The sequence below is a fragment of the Harpia harpyja genome, unplaced genomic scaffold (assembly GCF_026419915.1).
Source record: "Harpia harpyja isolate bHarHar1 unplaced genomic scaffold, bHarHar1 primary haplotype scaffold_55, whole genome shotgun sequence".
Taxonomy (NCBI): domain Eukaryota; kingdom Metazoa; phylum Chordata; class Aves; order Accipitriformes; family Accipitridae; genus Harpia; species Harpia harpyja.
Window position 1 is genome coordinate 440,584 of NW_026293415.1, and position 18,738 is coordinate 459,321.

General features: G+C 50.9%; 3 protein-coding genes across 3 annotated transcripts in view; 1 reads left to right on the forward strand and 2 right to left on the reverse strand.

Annotated features, from left to right (window-relative positions):
* The window catches only part of LOC128138545 (deleted in malignant brain tumors 1 protein-like), a gene marked incomplete at its 5' end in the record, with an annotated part of 387,383 nt that overhangs the window by 355,730 nt on the left and 12,915 nt on the right, over nt 1-18,738 (reverse strand). The window lies entirely within an intron of this gene.
* LOC128138591 (olfactory receptor 14C36-like) lies at nt 2,014-2,946 on the forward strand. Its single transcript, XM_052779795.1, has one exon. The coding sequence runs from the start codon at nt 2,020-2,022 to the stop codon at nt 2,944-2,946; it is 927 nt and encodes a 308-aa protein (XP_052635755.1). The 5' UTR covers nt 2,014-2,019.
* On the reverse strand, nt 10,465-11,388 carry LOC128138583 (olfactory receptor 14A16-like). The gene has a single exon (XM_052779788.1). It carries the CDS (start codon nt 11,386-11,388, stop codon nt 10,465-10,467), a length of 924 nt encoding a protein of 307 aa, XP_052635748.1.

Consider the following 18,738-nt stretch of genomic DNA (forward strand, 5'->3'; position numbering starts at 1 on the left):
AAGTGAGGCAGAGAGAGATGTTAAAGGCAGTCTGGGGTGGGAGGACAGAGGAGAGCTGACTTGGAGACAATTTTTCACAGTCCTTAACAGGGTAAGTGTCTTGCTGCAGGGCAATGCAGCTGTGGCTCCTGGAATGATCTCCTAAAGCTGGCATATCCCACAGCCTATGGGATCTCTTAGGCAAATTCTCACAGTTTGTGCAGTGTAGAGAAAAAGATGCGTTTTGGAGCACAGCTTCCCTGCTGCACCCTCAGAGGGACAGGGCATGTCAGCTGCCTTCACCCGGGGATGGCTGCGGAGTGTGAAGCTGGGTGTGCAGCCAGGGGTGCCCAGGGCTGTCCTTCTGAGCAGGGTCCCTGCACCCCAGGGGGCTGTGTGCTGGGGCAGGGACTCTGCTGCTGGTCAGGGTAAGTACTCTGCCTACCTGGGGAACTCTAACAGCAGAGTGCGGAGAAGCTGTGGATGAAAGAAGCAACTTGCAGCAGGGCAGGGTCCTTCTCCTGACAAGAGGGTGCTGTGTTGATCACTCACAGCTCCACATCATCCCAGGACATTTCAAGACAACCTTTCAAGGGCAAGGTCGAAGCAGGGATTGCTATAAACATAAGGAGCTTTCCTGAGGTTGTGTTTTCAGTTTCCTACTCTTGGGGAATTGGGGGAAAAAATGGAAAAGGAGCTGTCATGCTTCAACAAGTCACTGAGACGCCTGAGCTGTAACTCTGAGGGATCAGTAAATCTGATAGGAGCCTCCTGCAGTAGAGCACAGGGACTGAGAACAACTGCCTGGCTGTGTTGATGTCTGGGAGATGGCATGCACAGCTGGGTAAGGGTAAGTCTTCCCTGAGACTTCAGCTGTCTCTGCCTTTGCCTCTCTGAGCCAGTCAATCACTGCATTTTTCCTTGATTCTCCACTAGTCTCTGTTATTGCTATTGTTGTTCTTGCTGTCTGTTTCTCTGGGGTGGGAGTTTCAGCTGCAGAGTCACACACTGATCTTGTGGGTCCTCCCATGCAGCTGTGTCCATGGGAACAAGGTTACAGGTGTCCAAGCTCTCCTCCAAGCTGTGGGGCTGTGGGCAATGCAGTCTGCATCATTCCTTATCAAAGGAGCTGACTCTCCCTTCCTGAGATACCATCATCAGGACACTTGGCTATTTTCTTGGGGTGACCTTCCAAGCTGTGAGCTGCCCTCCAGGATGCAGGTCTGTCCCATAGCATCTTGGTGTTTCTGAATGCCCCATGGAGAAGCACAGAGACACTATGACTGAGGAAATGCTGTTGGGATTGTGAAACGAACCATGTGTGTCTTTGGCAAGAAGTGGGGTACAAAGACCTTGAGAATGGGGGAGACTCTTGGTGTTGGACAGTGGGTGTCTCTGCTTTCAGTAGTGCCTGGAGTCTTTTCAGGTTAACACAGGGCTGTGAATACACTCCATCTCAGAAAGGTGAGTGCCCAGGGTAGCTGGCAAGAAGACAGAGTGACAGAGCAGCTCCCCTCACTCTGCACTAAGCCACAGGCAATCCTCTTGCCTCACAGGACACACTTTGTTTTCTCCGAGTGAAGCAGAAGTGATGAGGGTTTCTAAAATCCAAGAAAAACTCCAGGTGAGATAGTGGAGAGCTCTTAACCCCCACCTCTCACTCAAACACTGTTTTGATTGTGGTTTCTTAGCCCTGGGAGTGCAGATGCTGACAAGCACTTTTACATCAGGAGCAGTTTCATCTGACCAATTCAAACACCAGGACTGACCCCCTGATAGACACCATTCTCAGAAACCCACTGCTACAGAGCAGGGCTGACATCTTGGCAGCCAATACGCATAGGTCCTGTTCCTCACGACACACGCAGCCAGCACCAACCAGAGCTCCATCCACAGAGCTGAACAGAGATCTTGTTGAAATGGAAAAAATGCGGTGAACATGTATTATAAGAAATGGCTTTGATTTTCGTCAGAGAATAATGCCCTAACTTGTCACTGTCCTTGCCTCCCTGTTCAGTGCTCCACTTCCAGAGGCAGCAGATGTCCAACAGCAGCTCCATCACTGAGTTCCTCCTCCTGGCATTTGCAGACACGCGGGAGCTGCAGCTCTTGCACTTCTGGCTCTTCCTGGGCATCTACCTGGCTGCCCTCTTGGGCAATGGCCTAATCATCACCGCGGTAGCCTGTGACCACCGCCTCCACACACCCATGTACTTCTTCCTCCTCAATCTCTCCCTCCTTGACCTGTCCTCCATCTCCACCACTGTCCCCAAAGCCATGACCAACTCCCTCTGGGACACCAGGGCCATCTCCTACCCAGGATGTGCTGCACAGGTCTTTCTGTTTGTCTTTTTGATGTCAGCAGAGTATTTTCTTCTCACCGTCATGGCCTACGACCGCTACGTTGCCATCTGCAAACCCCTGCACTACGGGACCCTCCTGGGCAGCAGAGCTTGTGTCCACATGGCAGCAGCTGCCTGGGGCACTGCTTTCCTCTATGCTGTGCTGCACACTGCCAATACATTTTCACTACCCCTCTGCCAAGGCAATGCTGTGGACCAGTTCTTCTGCGAAATCCCCCAGATCCTCAAGCTCGCCTGCTCAGATACCTACCTCAGGGAAGCTGGAGTAGTTGTAGTTGGTGTCTGTTTTGGATTTGGGTGTTTTGTTTTCATTGTGCTGTCCTATGGGCAGATCTTCAGGGCTGTGCTGAGGATCCCCTCTGGGCAGGGACAGCACAAAGCCTTTTCCACTTGCCTCCCTCACCTGGCTGTCATCTCCTTGTTTGTAAGCACTGCCACGTTTGCTTACCTGAAGCTCCCCTCCATCTCCTCCCCATCCCTGGACCTGCTGGTGGCAGTTCTGTACTCGGTGGTACCTCCAGCCTTGAACCCCCTCATCTACAGCATAAGAAACCATGAGATTAAGGATGCCCTGAGAAAAATAATCACTGGATGCTTTTCATAAGGAATAAACTTCCTGTAATGTTTTGCATAGGACTCATATCTCATTACAAGCTCAGCCTGTCTTCTGGTGGGTTTTTTAAGGTGAATTTTGGTTTTGAGTGTGGTTTTTGATTGCTCTTTTTGCTTTGTTTCACTTATCTGAATGCTTTCCACAAAGAAATGTTTCTTCCTCTGGTTTCTAATTCACACTCTATTCAGATTTTGTGTGCCCCACAGGCTGTGCAAATGAGGAGCCATACCCTCTGTGAGTTTAACCAAAATAAAGGGCCCTGCAGTGACTTGTTTTTCTGAGATCCTTCCTCCAAGACCTTCTCTGCAGCTGCAGGGAGCAGTGCCTGTGTGCAGAGGGGAAGAAGAAAAGAGTCCCGCCACAGCAGCACTGCCAGGGAGCACCAGCGCTTGGTCTTTCCCGAGCTGCTCTCTTCCCACTTCCGTGCTTTCCTTCTGAACCCTTTGGTTGGTGGAAGGCCTGAGTGCTCTTCAAGCATGGTTACAGTCCTGCTGTGTGGCAGGCCTGTGGCCGCAGGCAAGGACAGGCAGTGGGCACTTGTGTGACAGAGCTGGCCTCCATTGCAGCATTTCCATCATACAAGGGGATCTCCTCAGGCCTTGTACCACAGATGCCCCCCACCCCTGGGGCTCACCCCTCTCCACCCCCGAGGAGCTGCTGTGCCCTTCAGAGGGTCTGGGGCTGTGGGGTGAGTGCCCAGAGCTCTGCAGCACCCTGTGGTGGGCACTGCTGTGGGGCCATGCCAGACTGGGCTGTGCTGGGGAGAGGGCAGGGGAGTTGGAGGGAGGTCAGGGGAGGTGGGGAGAGTTTAGGGGGATGTGGTCAGGGCTGGAAAGTGCCCAGGAGAGAAAAATATCAGTGTATAGCTTGCAGCATGTGACCATGCAGGGTGAGAACTGACACTGGGGGTTTGTGGTGCAGAGGCAGGGCTTGTGGCAAGCATGGAAGACACGCAGGTGCAGAGCACAGAAGATGCCCGTCTGTGCCCTTGGTGGTGTGGACACACTGGGAAGGTGGCTCGGGGTCTTTGTTACTCCCAACGTGTCTTTTTGGCCATTTCTAGCACTTGCCAGTTATTCCAGGTTGACAGGTAAGTTTTGCTGTGAGGCCATCTCCATCTTCCTGCTGGGCCAAGGGCTGGTTTGGGGGAATGGACAGCCCTGCCCAGTCCCGCTCCTTCCCCAGACCTTGGCAGACCCTGGAGCAGAGCTGTCTGCAAAGCTCCACATGGGACAATGCTGCGGCAGGGCTGGGGTCGGGTGCTGGGTAGCTGCAAAAGTAGGAGGGTCATGGAGGAACCATGATCTGAAGGCCATCATAGGGCTCACAATGGGGGGAACTTTCCCACCCCTGATTCTACCCTCCCCCATGCTGTGCCTGCACATTGGGGCTGTGGGACCGTGTATGGGCAGTGGGGCTGGGCCAGCACAGGGACAGAAGCAGCTGCCAGTTTTCAGCATGGACAGGTACAAAGCAGGAATTTCTATATATTGCCTTTATTGTGGAGGTATGTGTGTACGAAAAGAAAAGCTCCCCTGAAGATGCTTGTTGCAAGGGAATTCAGAAGCAAACAGAAGAGCTTTGGTCACTTCTGAGAGACCAAGGCTAAACAAGGGAAATGCAGGGCTGCTGCTGAATGGGGAAGGTGATTTAAGAAGAGCAGACACAGCTGGGGCTGAAGGAATGAATGCCTGCTGTGCCTGAGTCTTTACTGAAATGGTCTCCAGGCGCCTGTGCTCAGGGAAAGGCTTCAAGGAAGAGGAGAGCATGCATTGGCAGAAAAGTCAGGAAATCCCACAAGGACTGATGCCAGTTTCTGCCCCTGCAGGGGATTAACCCTGGCAATGGCACAGGTGGGGGGCTGCCTGGCTGGAAGGAGGCCTTTTGGAAAGGTCTTGGTTGGCAGCAAGATGGACAGGATGCAGCTGTGTGTCTTGGAAGCAAGGGAGGACAGGAGCACCATGGGCTATATGAGCAGGAAGATGAGCATCCCGTGAGGTAACAGATCCCCTTTCCCAGAGGATGGGGGTCAGGGCTTGGCCATCCTGCTTGTTGAAACACAACAAGGGTTTTCACAGTCGCATTCCACGCTTCATTTTCCACCTCTAAGCAGTGCCTCTGACTTCCTGCTTCACCAGCCCCCAGGGATGGTCCCTTGTCTGGTCATTCCCTCCATGGCCTTTTCAGGGATGGCTCTCACTGGAGCCCACTAACACGCTCGGAAACTTGGAGGCCTGCTGCTGACTTTTAAGTCTCTAGGGGCTTCTTCAATCTTTCAGGATCTGCAGTTCAGGAAGTCAGCACCAGAGGGCTCATTAACATGCAAAACACCCTAACTAGTCCAGTCGCTGTGCATCATTTTCCATTAAGTCTTCAAATCTGATGGGGTTAATGAGAGCAGTTTCAGGAGTGTAATCAAAGTGAAATGATATGAACACTAAACAACACCAAAAAGAAAGGGTTTCTTTTTCTCCACGTTATTTTTCTGCTTATACCTGAATTGATATTATCAGTCTCTAATTGATATTGATCCTATGCATCTCCTAATGCAGTCTGAATAGATATGAAAATCCAGAGCCATTATGTTCTGCAGCCTATGGTCATTCTTCATCCCTACCCCCAACCTACCATGTCTCTCATCAGCCACCTGGGACTTGGAGCAGCCCTGTTCCAACCTGAGCTTTCACCACTGAAGGCTGTAGCTGCACGTTTCAGCCTGTTGGCACCAATTCCCAGCTGTTTTACTTGGAGAATGAGAGGCACACAGACACAGCAGGGTGTTTCTTAATTGCCAACAAGCAAAAAACAAAGGAAGCCATAGGTCAAGAAAAAATAAAAGACATTCCTCAGCTAAGTATGAAGTCCACATTACCTCCACTGAAACCTGCTTCCTACAGAGGATAACCTTAGACCAAGAGAAAACACATTTTGTGTTTAGTCACAGATGCCAGGATCCCCGCCAAAGTTCCCTCTCCTTGACTTTGTTTTTTTGTCCGTACTTGCTCTTTTGCAGACAGCGTGTCACACACTGAAGTCACGAGCTCCCTCGACTCGCAAAGGGAAGCAAAGAGACAAAGGGAATGAAATGCTCCCTTCTGAATAGCCAAATTTGCACCAAACAACCCCAACATATCTGGGTTACAGGCACATCTTCAAGCAGACTCTGCATCATCTAGACATGGTTATTTTTCATTCTCTGCTTGGAAAATTACAGGTGACTCCCTTGTAGGTGAAGGCAGGGATGAAAGCGGTCACCTCTAACACTAGACACCTTGGGCGCAATTGCCCAGGCTTCCCTTGCTAGTCAAGGGAGAGAAATCACTTGTCTCAGCCAAGAGGCTTTGATGCACCCTGCCTGTCCACCAGCTCATGCTCCAGAAGATCTGCAATCGGTGTACATCACATTTCTATGTCCCACATGAGGTCTTCAGCTACCTCAGGGTATCTTGGAGGCGGTGTCCACCCCCGTGTGAGCAACTGCATCAACCCGTGAGTGGAGATGATAGGTATAAGTTGAAACATATGCAGAAAAGAGCTTGGTGTAATAACTGTGTAAGAAGTCTTCATTTTCAGAGTTTTGAGGGTTTTCTATAAATCCTCATGATTGTTTTCTCTATTGGCCATTGACATGGAACAGCAAGCTGATTACCCTTTCTCTCCCTCTACGTAAATCTAGATTTATACAGTCATTTCTAAAATGCATTACCTGTGAACATGTTGAATGGCAAATCTCTTCTCAGGACATGTTTATATTAAAACATTAGACATTTGCATTTCATATCTAAACAGAGCTGAGAGCAATGGAGGTTGGAGATGTTGGGTAGAGCTCACTTTATTTCTTTGCTATCAAGCAATGTCCAAAATTGGTAGCACTTCCCACCTATCATCCCTTTTTTGAGGTGGCCAGATCTTTATGGGCTATACAATGCCATAACTTTCTGGCCCTCCAAGTGCCAGACCCCAACCGATACACCACAGAGGCCCAGAGCACAGCCGATGAAAGGAAATGCCATTCCTATCTGATAACCTGATAAACTTCTCCAATCCAATGGCTGCCTTGGTAGATGAGTAAGGCTTCTGACACTGTCTCCCATAAAATCCTCATAGAGAATCTGCTGAAGCAGAGGCTGGATGAGCAGACAGTGAGGTGGATTGAAAAACTGGCTGAATGGCCGGCCCCACAGAATGGTGATCAGTGGCACGAGGTCTCCCTGGAGGCAGGTCACCAGTGGTGCACTGCAGGGGTCAATACTGGGTCCAGTCCTGTCCCTTCAAACCTCAACTCTACTGTAATTTTGTGGTCCTATGATACCCTTTGAGGAAAATCAGTGCTGCCGGGCACCTCTCTAAGGTGTCAGTGCCTGTGAATCAGCAGGCCTTCTCCATCTCCTAGGCATGCACACAACATGGAAAAATCTCTTTCATCCCTGACTTGCTGAAGAGGGGTCTTCCTTCCTGACATCTTCCGAGGACACACCTCCTCCTCTTCCCCATCCACAGACATCCACTGCTTTCCATTTCTGGCCTCAGATAGGGTTTAAGGATTTGCTAAAGCCATCAGCCACCTCCTTGTTTCTCACTGACATCCCTCGACCCTCTCTCTGAGCCCTACACATGGCCAATCACTGCTGCTCAGAGCCGCTCACTCTTCAGAAGAGGCCTTGATATTCTCACATATTCCTGGTGCTCATTAACTATCTTCCTGACTCCCTCCAGAGCTCATGGCAAACGTAGTTGTCTACAACAGGGCCTTTATGACCATCTTTTATGAAATGATTGTCTTTTAAAGTCTTCTCTGCAGAAAGAGTAGTTACAGAAAAGCACCAAATACAGAAAGGCAGAGTCTGAGTGAAGTGCCAGTAAGAACCAAGTGAGCAATACCCAAGGCTGCGGCTTCCTGGCAAGGAGTCTCTCCTGTTTGTCACCTTTTTTCATGAAAGAACCAGGAAAACTGTCCATCCCATGGAGCTCTGCAGAAGGAAGTTGGAGCTGTACGTTGTGCGAGGTGATACAAGCAGGATCAGCAGGTAGAGAAGACTCCTGTAGGGAAGGCTTTACGAGGGAGCACCCTGACCTCACCCAGATAAAAAAGAGACCAAGTAGAGTGCTGACATGATGGTTAGAAGTGTCCTGGGATAAAAGAGTGTGGATGAGAGAATGTGGGAGAGATTTGGTTTACAGTGATTTGAGGTAGTACTACCCAGGTCTGAGCAGTCTGAGGTTTGGAGCTGAGGAAAAACAAAGAAGCTCTCAAGGACCTTTTGGAATTAGTGGAACTATCACTACTAGCAGTAAGAGGACAGTGCTGAAAGGAAATCCCTTGTTTTCTCGATGTTGAACTAAAGCTTTTTAATTTTCTTTTTACTTGACAGAATAGCTCTAAGTTCTCAGCGATGAGCCTCTGGTATGCAATTCTTAGAACAAGTGTCCATGATGGCACCTCCTGGCAGCTGCTTCATGGCCCCTGTCAGCACCCTGTTCTTGTGCTGGCCCAGCCCTACTGCCCATACATAGTCCCACTCTACAGCCACAGCATGGGCAAGGGGAGAGTCGGGGGTGGGGTAATTTCCCCAATTTGTGATCCCAGTGGTGGCCTTCAGATCATAGCTCCCCCATGACCTCCTACTTTTGCAGCCTCCCCCAGCACCCGACCCCTCCCCTGCCCCAGCCTTGTCCCAGGTGGGGCTTTGCAGAAAGCTCTGCTCCAGGGTCTGCCAGGGTCTGGGGAAGGAGAGAGGCTGGGCAGGGCTGTCCCTTCCCCCACACCAGCCTTTGGAGCACCAGGAAGATGGAGGTGGCCTCACAGCAAACCTGTAAACCTGGTGACGTGCGGAAAACAGACTCCACAATCAGTGAGATTGTAAAGTAGGTATGTTCATTCAGCGCTGGGCAGCACGGGGGTTCGTCCCACCAAAGTCGTGCGCGCCTGACTCGGCAGTTCATTTCAAATTTATACAGTCAAGTGTTACATATTCACAATATGCCTATACATATGCATGACCTTTCCCCGCTTCATATATAAAATTACCTCTGAGAGGTCATTTCCATAGTCTCCTCTCAACTGCGCTTGCGCAGTGCCTCTTTATGGTGGTCGTCTGGTGGTCGCAGAGATGAAGATAGATGACTCTTCGTCACCGCTAGTAACCTCTTTTCTTGCTCAGGCTCAGTGGTTTCTTGGTATTTACCCAAGCCACAAGACCAGTCTTAGCTGGCTCTTGGGGCCTGCTCCTGCTTCTTATCAGGAACTGTCTCTGCCTCATTGGCTGGTTCTTGGGACCAGCTCTTCTTATCAAAGACTGTCCCTGCCGCAGCTAATTTCAACAATGTAAGCGCTAAACATCATCTCTCATTCCCCTTTATTATGTCTACTGGGAGTCTTTTGACTCCCCTTGTCTCAGTGGGATGACTGGCAAGTGATGGAAATGGACAAAAATTGGGATGATAAAGGCCCCAAGCCACCTTCGCAGTCTGTCCACACAACCAAGGGCACAGACCAGCCTCCTCCTCTCTCCTGCACCTGCATGTCTTCCATGCTTGCCACAAGCCCTGCCTCTGCACAACGAACCCCTGGTGTCAGTCCTCACACTGCATGGTCACACACTGCAAGCTATACAGTGATATTTTTCTCTCCTGGGCACATTCCAGCCCAGACCAGCTCCCCCTAAACTCTCCCCACTGCCCCTGACCTCCCTCCAACTCCCCTGCCCTCTCCCCAGCACAGCCCAGTCTGGCATGGCCCCACAGCAGTGCCCACCACAGGGTGCTGCAGAGCTCTGGGCACTCACCCCACAGCCCCAGACCCTCTGAAGGGCACAGCAGCTCCTCGGGGGTGGAGAGGGGTGAGCCCCAGGGGTGGGGAGCATCTGTGGCACAAGGCCTGAGGAGATCCCCTTGTATGATGGAAATGCTGCAATGGAGGCCAGCTCTGTCACACAAGTGCCCACTGCCTGTCCTTGCCTGCGGCCACAGGCCTGCCACACAGCACGACTGTAACCATGCTGGAAGAGCACTCAGGCCTTCCACCAACCAAAGGGTTCAAAAGGAAAATATGGAAGTGGGAAGAGAGCAGCTCGGGAAAGACCAAGCGCTGGTGCTCCCTGGCAGTGCTGCTGTGGCGGGACTCTTTTCTTCTTCCCCTCTGCACACAGGCACTGCTCCCTGCAGCTGCAGAGAAGGTCTTGGAGGAAGAAACTTGGAAAAACAAGTCACTGCAGGGACCTTTATTTTGTTTAAACTCACAGAGGGTATGGCTCATCATTTGCACAACCTCCAGGTCACAAAAAACCTGGATATATTGTGAATTAGAAACCAGAGGAATAAAGACATTTCTTTGTGGAAAGCATTCAGATAAGTAAAATAAAACAAAACAGCAAAAAAAACCCCAAACCAAAACAATTAAAGAAGCCATGAAACCCAAAATCTTCGTACAAGAAACACCAGAAGAGGCTGGGCCTGTGATGAGATATATTATGAGTCCTATGCAAAGGACAACAGGCAGTTTATTCCTTCTCAAAAGCATCCAGTGATGAGTTTTCTCAGGGCATCCTTGATCTCATGGTTTCTCATGCTGTAGATGAGGGGGTTCAAGGCTGGAGGCACCACCGAGTACAGAACTGCCACCAGCAGGTCCAGGGATGGGGAGGAGATGGAGGGGGGCTTCAGGTAAGCAAACATGGCAGTAGTTAAAAACAAGGAGACCACGGCCAGGTGAGGGAGGCAGGTGGAAAAGGCTTTGTGCTGTCCCTGCTCAGAGGGGATCCTCAGCACAGCCCTGAAGATCTGCCCATAGGACAGCACAATGAAAACAAAACACCCAAATCCAAAACAGACACCAACTACAAGTACCCCAACTTCCCTGAGGTAGGCATCTGAGCAGGCGAGCTTGAGGATCTGGGGGATTTCACAGAAGAACTGGTCCACAGCATTGCCTTGGCAGAGGGGTAGTGAAAATGTATTGGCAGTGTGCAGCACAGCATAGAGGAAACCAGTGCCCCAGGCAGCTGCTGCCATGTGGACACAAGCTCTGCTGCCCAGGAGGGTCCCGTAGTGCAGGGGTTTGCAGATGGCAACGTAGCGGTCATAGGCCATGACAGTGAGAAGAAAATACTCTGCTGAGATCAAAAAGATTAACAGAAACACCTGTGCAGCACATCCTGGGTAGGAGATGGCCCTGGTGTTCCAGAGGGAGTTGGCCATAGCTTTGGGGACAGTGGTGGAGATGGATCCCAGGTCAAGGAGGGAGAGGTTGAGGAGGAAGAAGTACATGGGTGTGTGGAGGCGGTGGTCACAGGCTACCGCGGTGATGATGAGGCTGTTGGCCAGGAGGGCAGCCAGGTAGATGCCCAGGAAGAGCCAGAAGTGCAAGAGCTGCAGCTCCCGCGTGTCTGCAAATGCCAGGAGGAGGAACTCAGTGATGGAGCTGCTGTTGGACATCTGCTGCCTCTGGGTGTGGAGGACAGAACAGGGAGGCAAGGACAGTGACAAGTTAGGGCATTATTCTCTGAGTAATATCAAAGACATTTCTCACACTACATACTCACTGCACCTTTTTCATTTCAACGAGATCTATTTTGAGCACCATTGCTGGAGCTCTGGATGGTGCTGGCTGAGTGTGCCATGAGGATCAGGACCTCTGCCTACTGCCTGCCAAGGAATCAGCCCTGCTCTGCAGCAGTGGGTTTCTGGGAATGGTGTCAGGCAGGGGGTTAGTTCTGCTGTTTGAATTGGTCAGATGAAAACACTCCTAATGTAAAAGTGTTTGTCAACATCTGCACTCCCAGTGCTAAGAAACCACAATCAAAGCATTGTCTGAGAGGGGTTGTTTTACAACTCTCCCCCATCTCACCTGGTAATAGTCTTGGATTTCAGAAACCCTCATCTTTTCTGCTGCACTCAGAGAAAATAAAGTGGGTCCTGCGGGGAAAGAGTACTGCCTGCACCGCAGTGCAGAGCGAGGGGAGCTGGTCTGTCACTCTGTCTTGTTGCCAGCTACCCTGGGCTTGCTTCTTTCTGAGACGGGGGGTAATCACACCCCCATGTTAACCTGAAAAGACTCCAGGCACTACTGAGAGCAGAGAGACCCACTGTCCAACACCAAGTGACTCCCCCTTTCTCAAGGTCTCTGCACCACACATCTTGCCAAGGACACACATGGTTCATTTCACAAACCCAGCAGCATTTCCTCAGTCGTGGTGACTCTGTGCTTTTGCATGGGGCATTCAGGTAACACCAAGACGCTATGGGACAGACCTGCATCCTGGAGGGCAGCTCACAGCTTGGAAGGTCACCCCAAGAAAATAGCCAAGTGTCCTGATGATGGTATCTCAGGAAGGGAGAGTCAGGTCATTTCCTGGGGAATGACACAGGCTGCATTGCCCACAGCTTGGAGGAGAGCTTGGACACCTGTAACCTTGTTCCCATGGACACAGCTGCATGGGAGGACCCACAAGATCAGTGTGTGACTCTGCAGCTGAAACTCCCACCCCCAGAGAGCCTGACAGCAGGAACAAGGTAACAGTAGCAATAACACAGACTAGTGGAGAAACAAGGAAAAAAAGAGTGAGGATCTGCCTCAGAGAGGCAAGGGAAGAGGCAGCCGGGCACTCAGGAAAGAGTTACCCTTACCCAGCTGTACATGCCGCCTCCCAGACACCAACAGAGCCAGGCAGTTGTTCTCAGTCCCTGTGCTCTACTTCAGGAGGTTCCTATCAGACTGACTGATCCCTCAGAGTTACAGCTCAGGAGTCTCAGTGACTTGTTCAAGCATGACAGCTCCTTTTCCATTTCTCCTGAAAATTCCCCAAGAGTAGGAAACAGAAAGTACAAACTCAGGAAAGCTCCTTATGTTTATAGTAATCCCTGCTTTGACCTTGCCCTTGAAAAGTGCCCTTGGAGATGTCTTGGGGATGATCTGGAGCTGTGAGCAGCCTTGACCCACACAGCACCCTCTTGTCATCAGAAGGACCCTGCCCTGCTGCAAGTTGTTTTTCCACCCACAGCTTCTCCCCACTCTGCTGTTAGAGCTCCCCAGGCAGGCAGAGTACTTACCCTGACCAGCGGCAGAGTCCCTGCCCCAGCACACAGCCCCCTGGGGTGCAGGGACCCTGCTCAGAAGGACAGCCCTGGGCACCCCTGGCTGCACACCCAGCTTCACACTCCGCAGCCATCCCCGGGTGAAGGCAGCTGACATGCCCTGTCCCTCTGAGGGTGCAGCAGGGAAGCTGTGCTCCAAAGCGCGTCCTTTTTCTCTACACTGCACAAACTGTGAGAGTCCTCCTGAGAGATCTGCTAGGCTGTGGGATGTGCCAGCTTCAGGATATCATTCCAGGAACCACAGCTACATTGCCCTGCAGCAAGACGCTTACCCTGTCAAGGGCTGTGAAAAATTGTCTCCAAGTGAGCTCTTCTCTGTCCTCCCACCCCAGACTGCCTTTAACATCTCTCTCTGCCTCACTTCTCTCCCCTCGGTGCCTGCAGGCAGTGCCCTCAGCCCTGCTGCGCTTTGCAGAGGAGCTGCTCCTGGGCAGAGCTGTCTCTCTGCAGTGCTGCCTGCTTGCCATGAGCTCCCTCCAGCCCAGGAGCCCAGCCCAGCTCAGCAGCAGAGGACCAGCCCAAGGCAGCACTTGCTCTGCCCCCTCTGGGCTCCCTCTGAGTGTCCCTGGGGCGCCAGGGGAACCTGCTGGAAAACAGGCTGAAGCAATCACTGGTGTTGCCTCCCTCAGCTGGGGAGAGACGCTTCTTTCAGCAGTGACATTTCTCCTCTCTGAAAGAGTGTGGTACAAGAATCGCCTTTTAATTCTCCCTTCTTTAGACAGGAAGAACATCACACTGGGGTCACCACGCATATGCCTGCACTTTCAAACTTCTGTTTTTTCTCTCCTCCTACATTTACTCACCCCCTTGAATACATAGTCAAGGAAATGACCAACAGTTTTCACAGGGGGCCTGTCAGTAGCACCTTGTCATTCCTAGAGATCAGCATCAGCTCCACCTACGGCCCTCAGGGGCAGCAGAGCCACCACTGACAAAAACCCCATTCCCTGGCAGGGCTGCCCTTCCCAGCCCTTCTTCTTTCTGTCCTTGGGGATAGCAGAGTTTGCTCACTGTCTTGGCATCCAGTTTCAGCTTTATGTTTCCATCCGCCCACCACTCCGGCATGGCTCTGAAGCCAAGCCTTTGCACACACGGGGTCTTAGACGCTTGGACCAGCTTCCCTAAGACAAGTCAGAGCCTGGCCTGGTGTTACAGCTGAGGTGCTACAGCCCAAATGTGCAATGATGCCCTCAGCCAGGGGTGCAACGAGGATGAGCTGGAGCCTGTGCTTTTTGACATCCATAAAGGAACTGCCAAGGCATGGTGGGACAAGCGACACAGCTTGGGGTGCTGCAATGGATGGGTACCAGTTCTCAGGAGAGACAGGCTGGAAGGATCAGGAGTGGGGTTCCCTCAAAGTGAAGAAGTTGCTTGGATGTATGGAGCTCCTTACTGGGGCCAGTGAGAAGTTGGGTCAGCCCTTGTGAGTGAGGGTCAGAGGAGGGGCCAGTAAAGGTGACATTGTGGTTGGAGTTGAGGAACCCACAGTCAGGGTGAGGAAGTGGGCACGGTCTTTTCTAACCCCCCCGAAGGAAGTCTCTGGATGTAGAAGCCTGGGCCTCACTGGGGACTTTAACGACCCTGGCATTTTCTGGAAGGGGAACACAGCAGCATGCAAACAGTCCAGGCAGTTTCTGGAGTGTCTTCGGGGAACATCTTCACACAGCTGCCAGATGGGCCAACAAGGGTAATGCAAACCCGGATCTGATACTTGCCAGCAAGGCAGAGCTGGCCAGGGAACTGAAGGTCAGTGAAAGCCTTTTCAGTAATGAAAATGAAATAGTGAGGTCCGAGCTCCTGAGGGCACTGAGGAAGGAAAATAGAAGACTGCAGATGCCGGACAGTAGAAGAGCAGACTTTGGCCTATTCTGGGGAGTTTTAGTGGGGTCTCATGGCCACCAGCACTGACGGGCAGCAGAGCTTCATACAGTGCTCCTCAAGGACAGCATCCTCCAAGCATGGCAATAACCTATATCGACACTGAGTTGAAACTTGAAAGTAAATTCAAGGGCACCATAAAGAGCTGTTATTACTTCAGGGACAGGCAAAGAAGAAGTAAAGATTATATGGGATCACTCCTACGTTTAGTAAGAGTATGTATAGATAGATCTGAGAGATTTTATGTGCTCTTATCACCAGCAAGGTCGCCCAGGCCTTGGTGCCTCAAGGCAGGACTCTGGTGGAAAACAGGCAAAGGTGGATAGGAATCAAATCAGGGGCTACTTGAGCAAACTCAAATGATACTATTCCAAAGAGACTGGATGTATAAATATGTATTTACATAGAGGGAGAGAATGTGTCATCAGCTTACTGGTCCATATCCACGGCCTGTGAAAAAATAATGAGAATTTACAGGTCAGTGTCAAGGTTGTCAAAAAGAATACTTACACACGTATTACACGACATCTTTTCTGCATGTTTCAAATTCTGCCTAAATCTTCTTTCAGGGGTTGACGCAGTTGCCCACATAGAGATGGCCACAGCCTCCAAGATTCCCAGGGGTAGCTGAAGACCCCACACGGCACTGGGAAATGTGAGCCAGGGCTGTCAGGAACCTTTCTGGAGCAGGAGCTGGTGGACAGGCAGGGTAGGCCAAAGCATCTCAGTTGACACAACTGATTTTTCTCCCTTGAGTAGAAAGGCAAGCCTGGAGAATTGCACCCGACGTGTCCAGTGCTGGAGAAGAATGAGAAATGAGTGGGTCTAGATGCTGCAGACTCTACTTGATGATGCTCTTGTAACCCAGATATGTTGTGTTTACTGCAGATTTGGCTATTCAAAAGATAACATTTTGTTCACTTTGTCTCTTTACTTCCTTCTGTGAATAGAGGGAGCTCCTGACTTCAGCGTGTGACTCAGTGTGAGTGAATATGGACAAACAGAGCCTGGGGCAGGGAAGTCTTTTGGGGTTCTTGGGATCTGTGCTTGACACAAAAATGTGTTTTCTATTGCTCTAAGACCATCCACTGTGGAAAGCAGACTTCAGATGAGGTAAGGTGGACTTAATACACAGCAGAGGAGGGTGGTTTATTTTTTATTGAACCAACCTTCCTTTGGTTTTGGTTTTTGGCAATTAAGAAACATCCTTCTGTGTCTGTGTGCAGCCTGTTCTCCAAGTGAAGCAGGTGTCAATGGGCTGAAACATGCAGCTACAGACTGTAGTGGAGAAAGCTCAGAATTGAGCAAAGGTGCTGTAAGTCCCAGGTGGCTGATGAGAGAAGTGTTGGGGTTGGAGGCAGGGACAAAGACTGCCCATAGAGTGTCTGACATAGAGGGTCTTGGCTTCTCTGCATATTCAGAGTCCATTAGGAGATGCTGAGGGTCAGTATCAGTTGGAGTTTGCTGGTTTCCCTTGATGTGTAAGCAGAAAAATAAGAAGTGGAAAAACATGAAATTGTTTCTTACTGATATTTGGTATTGAAACTTTTCACTTGGACTGCACTCCAGAAACCTCTTAAACTAACCCCGTAAGAACTGAGGAAGGAAGGAAAGTTATACCCAGAGGCTTGGCTTGTTAGGGCATTTGGCATGTTAATGAGCCCTCTGGTGCCAAGTTCCTGAACTGCGGATACTGAAAGAAGATTTCACTGGCCTCTAGAGAAGCACAAGTCAGCAGCACGTCTCCAAGTTCCTGAAGGTGTTATTTAGTCCCACTGAGGGCCATAGTGAAGCGATCATGGAGGGAATGAGATGACAAGGTGACTGTCCCTGGGGGCTGGTGAAGCAGGGACGCAGACGCACTGGTTAGAGGTTGAAAATCAACCGTGCAGGCAGCTGTGAATGGCCTTGATGTGTTTCATCAAGCAGGATGTTCAAGCGCTGACCCCCATACCCTAGGAATGGGGATCCTTTCCCTCACGGCATGCTCAGGACTCTTGCAGGGAGCAGTGAGATGTGGGGGTGTGCGATGATGCCAAGTGCAGGACAGCGATAGGACTCCTCCCAGGCTCTACAAAGCGTGGGGGTTGTAAGGAACTGGTGTCCTCTCAGGGGCTACAGTGGAACAGTCAGCAGCCAGAGGCAAACGGACAAGGATTTCCGTTCTGCTGGGGTATCCCTGACCCCACAAAGGGGCCATCCCCACCACAGCCTGTCCTACACTGTTCTAAGCCTGTGCCTCTTTCGCTGCAGATTTTAACCCCCACTCCTGCTTCCTCACCTCGCTCTGACCCCATAATGTCCCAAGCTTTAAGGATGACTTTCTGTCCTCACTGACTATTCCTTCAAACACAAAGCTGTGGTTTTCTGAGGTTTTGCCAAAGGCTGTGCATTCTTGATAACCTGTGCAGCTTCTTCCAGAGCCCTGCTAATGCTCCTCAGTCACTCAAGATGTCCCAGCCCCCAAGCTCAGTTGAATCCTCTATTTATTTCCACATCCTGTCAGTAAACTGCACATCCTCCTTCTGCTGCCTCAAAATCAAAACTCAACCTATTTCACTACAGCATGACACCCTCCCATTCCCCGCTCTTTCACGGCATCTTCCTGCCTTTAACACACCCCCCCCCCACTCTCTCCCTGCATGCCCTTGTGTCTCAGAAACCCTTCCTCTTCCCCTGCAGTGATGGGACATCAGCCCAGGAGGTCTGTGCATTCTCCAGGCTCATGGATGTTTTCTGGAGGTCCATCCAAGTGTGGGGAGTGAAGGAAGAAAAGAGATCCTGTCAGCTCGTGGGGCATTACTGAGCACTTTCACCCCCAGCAGTGGGCATTGCCCTTCTGCCAGGCTGAGCCATGCACACCAGATGGAAAAGTCTCTATCATTCCTGTTTGCAGTGGAAGGGCCTTCCTTCCTGCCATCTTCCCAGGACAATCTTCCTCTTCTTCTTCATCCACACACAGACATCAACCCTTTCCATTTCTGGGCTCAGACATGATTGTAAGGATTTGCTAAAGCTATCTGTCATCCCCTTGTGTCTCCCTGACATCCCTTGACCCCCTCCATTGACCCATGGATCCCTTCCCTCAGCAGGAGTAAGGGAGATCCCTGCCTTTCACTCTAAGGGTATCCTGTCTAATTATAAGACCCAAAAGTTGGCATATAGATGTAACATTGTCTCTGAGAGCAGAATTTTATTTCTGGAAAGAAGTGTCTCTCCCCAGCTGAGGGAGGGAACATCAGGGATACCTTCAGCCTGTTTCTCAGCAGGTTCCCCTGTGTCACCACCCAGACTGGACAGACCAGGGAGTCAAAATTCCCTTGGGCTAAATTTAGGTGAAAGGACACCAAACGATCAGTTAAAGATTTTATTCCTGACAGAAGCAAACTGAACTGGGGAGGCATGGTAGGAGGTGGCCGGGTTTCCCACAACAGGAATTGGCATAAGGCTATTTCTGTAAACCGATGTAACCCAGGGTAACCATATACATCAATTGAGGGAATAAGGAGATCCCTCCCATTGAGTCCTGAGGTTCAGAGCAGACCCCCTTGCTTTCTAGACTCCTCCTCAGAGAAGGGCCCAGGGGCAGCTGGATCCACTCTTAGTCTCAGACTTGGTCAATGGTTTATGTCTTGAAACGGATGAGATGTAGGGATTGTGGAAAAGGAAAGAGAGAAGAAGACAGAGAGAGAAAAAGGAAGAGAGAAAGGTTTCACCGGCCCTGTGTCCAGCGTTGGTTCAGTCAGCCGAGGGGTCCCGTCCCGGTGGACTTGAGCACCTGGGGCTTCAGTTTGTGTCCTTTTATCATCCTTG